The 6,079-nt window shown below is 46.3% G+C and overlaps 1 protein-coding gene across 1 annotated transcript; it reads right to left on the reverse strand.

The window, feature by feature from the left end:
* Positions 1 to 1,360: 1,360 nt before the first annotated feature.
* Positions 1,361 to 5,719, reverse strand: Rps4x (ribosomal protein S4 X-linked). Its single transcript, XM_052171075.1, has 7 exons — positions 5,604 to 5,719; positions 4,651 to 4,728; positions 4,198 to 4,378; positions 3,735 to 3,832; positions 2,890 to 3,061; positions 1,969 to 2,126; positions 1,361 to 1,546 (listed from the first exon to the last, which is right to left on the reverse strand). Exons 1-7 carry the CDS (start codon positions 5,604 to 5,606, stop codon positions 1,445 to 1,447), a joined length of 792 nt encoding a protein of 263 aa, XP_052027035.1. The 5' UTR covers positions 5,607 to 5,719; the 3' UTR covers positions 1,361 to 1,444.
* Between the last annotated feature and the right edge of the window lie 360 nt (positions 5,720 to 6,079).

Below are 6,079 nucleotides of genomic sequence, written 5' to 3' on the forward strand. Positions count from 1 at the left end.
AGTATTGAGTCAAATTGCCGTGGGGAGGTATAAACGAACATGTCTTTACCCAGATAGGGCAATAACCAGATAGACCAATGTAAAGATTCCTCCACCAGAGTGCAGCTCGGTGGACAATACTGTGTTGGGTTAAAGAGCATACCCAGGGGAGAGGTTAACATCTGTATAACCTCAAAGTCCCACACCATCATATAAAGGATGACCTTAGAAGTTCTGAGGGCAGTGGTGGCACACGCCTTTAATCCCAGCACTTGGGAAGCAGAGGCAGGTGGATTTCTGAGTTCAAGGCCAGCCTAGTCTACAGTTCCAGAACATCCAGGTCTACACAGAGAAACCCCGCCTCGAAAGAAACCAAATGGGGGGAGGGGAGTTCCACCTAGGAGCTTCCCAAGGTCACTTGCAGCGGGATGGCTGCTGGGCTTGAAAGCAGTTAAGGCTCTTTGGTGGACTCCTAGCTCTACTACCTTTATTGTCAGCAAACACTAGCCTTACTTCCACACCCATTTCCTAATTTATTACTCAAGAGAGGCAGATGGGATCTGAGTTTGAGGTCAGCTTTGCCTATAGAGTTCCAGGACAGCCAAGGCTACACGGAGAAACTGTCTTGAAAATAAAACTATACTGCTGCCTAGAAGACAGCAGCTGCTCTTTAAATCCTACTGCTGAGGGGTACAAAGCCCATCCTGCTAGTGCAGGGACACAAACCACACTGGATTAGCATTAGCTTGTTTATTTCAATCTCTCTTATCTCAGGGCTATTGGTCAGCCTCGCTGCTGACACGTGCTTAAGATTTTAGAAATCAAGCCAGAGGTGCCCAGAGATTAACACATGGAGGCAGTAACTCTTGGAATACTGATAAAATTTAAGAGCAGGCCTAGAGATGAACAAAAACCACATCTCGAGACAGGCCACCCAGCCTCATAGCACTGCATGTGTGTGAATGTTCAAGACTTTGTATATTCACTCTACATGGGTTTGGGAGGGGTGATGGGTATGGCGTGACAAGCTGATGGGAATAGTGTGGCTGTCTCTTGCTAAAAGGCAAAGATAGGTATGGTAGGCCAACTTATAATAATAGCATTCTAAATGCAAAGGATCACTCCCAAGTTCTACACCGGCCAGGACTATAGACTTAAAGAGTAGGCTCAGTGATAGATTTCTTAGGCCCAGGCTGTGGGTCAGAGCACCAATATTTCAAAGTTGCACGGCCAGGGCTAGAAGTCTTGACACACCCAGTCAAATTCATTAAAAAACATCCAGAACTTGCTAGACCCCAGAAGATTTAAATGAACCCCAGAGTATTTATGCCATAAAAACACCAAATTATGTTTTATTATAAAAGCACCACCAAACCACAAGTAGTTTCATCATGCCGTTTAATCAAGCATGTTGCCTAGAAAGGCTTGTACAAATACTTCTCCAGCTTGTCTCCTAGAGACCATTTCACCCACTGCTCTGTTTGGCTGCTAGCCTCTTGTCTCTCTCTTCAGCAATGGTGAGGCGGATTCCTTTTCCTCGGGGAAGAGAGATCCATGGTTTGTTGCCCTAGAAAAAGAATAAAAAATTCCATTAGCAGAATGGCACAGGGCACAAACGGTCACCTTATTTACTGGAACCAGTCATGTTAGCCACTGGCTGGCTGGTCCTGAGACTCACACTACAGTATATCACCAGCTGTGGTCGCTGCGGCTATTCAGTCAATGCCCACATGTGTAGACAATACGGTTCATACTTAACACCACTAGGAGTTTACTATATGAAGTAGGCACAATTAAACACCCAACCATTTATTTCTAAGATAAATACCCACAAACCACAAATGGAATCAATCAGTCCATTACTAGCACCGCTCACGAACCAAACTGATACGGACTCCTTGGTTCTATTAATACCAAAGATGCCCAGCACTGTTCACTCTCCCTCTGTGTTTCCAGACTGCTGAAAAGAAGAGGGAGACCCAGACTTACCTTGCCAATAACAAAAATGTTGGAGAGCCGAGTGGCAAAGCTGTTGCCATTGGCATCTTTCACATGAACCACATCAAAAGAGCCAGGATGTCTCTCTCTGTTGGTGATCACACCAATTCTTCCCAAGTTGGCACCTCCAGTCACCATACACAGGTTCCCTAGGCAGGAAGAAACAATCTGCTTCTAGCACAGCACACTACAACAATCACCAATGTAACTTCCTGAACTTGCACAAAGTCCCCAAACCAAAGCTAAGTCAACCTGGCACTTCCATCAGTCTTTGTATAGACCCTTAAGATCTGCTCCAGCCCCCAACTTCACCTAATATAAACTAAATTATAAGGGGAATGAATTCTCAAGTCCTACTTATCGCTTGCCTGGATAACCTCCAGTCCCAAGGCACAATTCCATCAACCCAAGAATGGGTGCCTATGCTCTGTTGCACCGAGGATTGAACCCAGGACTGAGCACGAGGCAGGCACTTTCAGAGTCCCACCTGACTGGTTCAGATAGGCCTTCAACCTCCAATCACGCCTCTATCTTGATCAGCTGGTAATAGCTTTACACTAATAGGTGGCTTTCATACCTCTCTTCAGCCACCAAGACTATTCTAAGCATTCAGTGAATGTGATACAGTTCCTCAAAAGAAGCTGCACCCAAGCCAAGCGACCCATAATGCACAACTACATTTACATTTGGCGGGGGTGGGGGGTGGGGAACCTACCAGGCGGTGGTGGCACACACCTTTAATCCCAACACTTGGGAGGCAGAAGCAGGCGGATTTCTGAGTTTGAGGCCAGCCTGGTCCACAGAGTGAGTTCCAGGACAGTCAGGGCTACACAGAGAAACCCTGTCTCGAAACAAACAAACAAAAAACCAACAAAATGTACACCTGGTCTTATAGGCCACCCAAGGGCTTACCAGTGTCGAACTTGATGAAGTCAGTTATTTTGCCGGTCTCCAAATCAATCTGAATGGTGTCGTTCACCTTGATGAGGGGATCAGGATATCGAATAGTACGAGCATCATGGGTCACCAGATGTGGGATTCCTTTTGTGCCCACAAAGATCTTTCTCACTTTGCACAACTTGTACTAGAAGTATAAAAAGGTTACATGCATTTAATCTAACTCATATACACCTTATTACAGTTGTTTTTGGGCCAAAGCCCTGGCTTCAAAAATCATTTTGTGCATTCAGCTCCAAATAGTAATTGCATTAACAGTTTGTCTTATCAAATCAAATGTCTGGTGGTCACTGGATATGCCCTTCAGCCTGACAACAGGGCAGCACGTAAGAAAGCCAGAAGCCACACCATCAATTGAATTAATCTTCATTTATAGCTGTTAACCCAAGTCACCTAAAACTGAACTAAGCAAAGACAGTAAACTAAACCAATGCCCCAAAGATTATGTTTCTTGTATCAATTACCTCTAACCGACCCAAAGTAAATAAAGACCCACAAATGGGAGCAGGGCAACAAGCCAACTAGATTGAGACTCCTACTCCTTTATGCTCCGCCCCAAGCTATCCAGCAGCAGACTTGGGGGGGGGGGCTGGGGTGGAGGTCAGATTAAGCACGTGCTTGGCCAAGTGAGAAATGGGGCTGAAGACCCAGTACCAAAGTTAAGCCATGCAACAGGTCCTCACTGAACTCATCTCTAGGTATTGCAATTCTAATTAATCTGTTGACCTATTATCGCACCTCCACATCTAACTTAGAAACCAATTTTAGAGAAAACCACCTAGCCTGCTTGCCACACTAACCTTGGCCTCCTCAGGCGTAATTCGATGAACAGCAAAGCGACCCTTGGTGTCATAGATCAGACGGAAGTTCTCTCCAGTCTTGTCAATGCTGATGACATCTGATATCAAAGAATAAGGTTACCACAGTAACCTTCACTACACCATGTTGAGCTGAAGGGAGCCCATTTTATCAAGACTCCACACTTTAAATGGGAATTTGGATTTCAGACGCTATTCTCCACAATATTTAATCCCCTAAAGCATTTAATATTAACGGCCCAACAGAGATTCTGATCCAGTAGATCTCTGTGGGAGAGATTTGCAAGACATTCAAATTTAAAAGAGGAATAAAGGCCCAAATAACCAAACCTCTCCACATCACTTTGGCAGGGTGGGGATTAAAGAGGAAGCTGTCTGTGGAAAGCCTGCACCTTCCTAATCACCCGCCACGTTGGAGTCCAGGGCTTGTCTCCAGAGCACTCACCCATAAAGCCAGCAGGGTAGGTTATATCGGTCCTGACTTTCCCATCAATCTTAATGAATCGCTGCATGCAAATCTTTTTTACTTCATCTCCAGTCAGGGCATACTTAAGTCTGTTCCTTAGGAAAATGATCAGAGGCAGGCATTCCCTCAGCTTGTGAGGACCAGTGGACGGACGAGGAGCCTGTAAAAAGTTTAAAACTGTCATCGTAGGAAAATTGCTGCATCAGAACTTAGGTTATTTTACGGGCTGCGGGGGGGGGGGGGCACGACCCTAGAAGATTCCTCAACATTTTCTATTCCAAAGGATGAGGCTACACGGAGACCTGGGTTTATGTTATCTAATCAGTGTGCTATGGAACCCATGGAGTAGATGAAACAAATAAGATTCTCTACACTCAGCTCCACGAATAAGTTTGTTAAAGGCAGGTCTACCCTTTCCACCACAGTACTCACAAACACGCCCGTCAGCTTGTCCAGCATCCAGTGTTTGGGGGCAGCTACTCGCTTCAGATGTTTCTTGGGACCACGAGCCTGAAAGAAGTTTTCAAAGCAACATTTTCCCAAGTCTTTCCAGCAAAGCCTATTGTGTAAATTCTTCAATGAACTGACTTTAGTCAAACTTTCCCGATTAACAAAAGGTGGGCAATATTGAAAGCACGGGGTCCCAGTAAAATGTACAAGAGGCAGATAAGCATTAATCGCTAGTGTTGGCACCTTAGCGATTCCAATTTCTTACAGTTACGCCAGGTACTAGTTAAAGTGTGCCTGCCCGATGGCAGGCTTGTGAATTACCCAGCTACTCAACCCTAGACGTACAGGCAGACAGCACCAGAAAATTGCCCAGAACCTTATCTTAACTGTCAATCAAAAAGTGTAGTATTAGTACACAGCCATCTGGTTTCTGGTACAGAAATAAAATCTAACTCCGGCACTACCACGTGTACTGACTGCTCCTTTGTACAGTGAAGGGTTGATACCAAGTTTCACATTCGAAAGCGGAAGCTCTTTTTAATGCTTTGTACATTTATTCGCTACACAATATACATAGTCCGTGCCAAAAAAGACAAATAAACTAGCGAGAGCTAATTCTTCAAGCAGACCCTGAGCCCACCTGCCTAAGGCTTCAGTCTGCACTCCCGGCTCTTCGAAGCGCCTCCCCAAGTGGAAAAGCACTTCTCCCTGGGCAAGGAGATCCGAGCCCAAGGCCTTGCCCTGTGCGGCAGACTTCCCACCCTTGCCCAGGCCAGTAATCGCCCTTGCCGCCAAGCCCATCTTTGTCAGCTTGCAGCAGAGCTGCCTTCACTCCACCCTGTAGTCGACCGCGGGAGCTCTGATACCCCGGGCAACATCGGTTAGGGAGGATGGAAACCGATGGAACCCAAGAGCTCGCCTTACCCCTTCCTTACCATGGCTGCGCTGGGAACGGAAAGAGACTCGCCTTCTTCCGGCAAACGAAGAAATTAGGGTCGGAGGCTGCGCGCGCTGGAGCCTGGGTTGCTCCGCCCAGCCACAGCCTTTCCCAGTGGGCGGGGACTCTCCTGCCATCTGCTGGTGGGAGGTCAGATGTCTCAGGCTGGGAAACAAGCTGAGAGAATTTCCCAAAAGTTCTTGTGGTTTTTCCTCAGTTCTTTCTCTTTGTGCTGAGCGGTGAGACTAACCCCACCAGATACCTTCCTGCCAGGAGAATTCTACAGATAGTTGAGTGATAAAAAGATACACTTTAAAACTCGATACTTTTCTTTTACATAGTTTCTCTAATCTTCCAGAGTTACCAAGCCGATCAGCCAGCCCCAAAAGGCACGTTTCTCTTCTTAGCTTTTGTGCAGATTGCTGAAACACTGGGCCATCCAGAGCGAGAGGGTAGGCTCTCTGCTTGAACCTG

The sequence above is a fragment of the Apodemus sylvaticus genome, chromosome X, assembly GCF_947179515.1.
Source record: "Apodemus sylvaticus chromosome X, mApoSyl1.1, whole genome shotgun sequence".
In the NCBI taxonomy this organism is placed as follows: Eukaryota; Metazoa; Chordata; class Mammalia; order Rodentia; family Muridae; genus Apodemus; species Apodemus sylvaticus.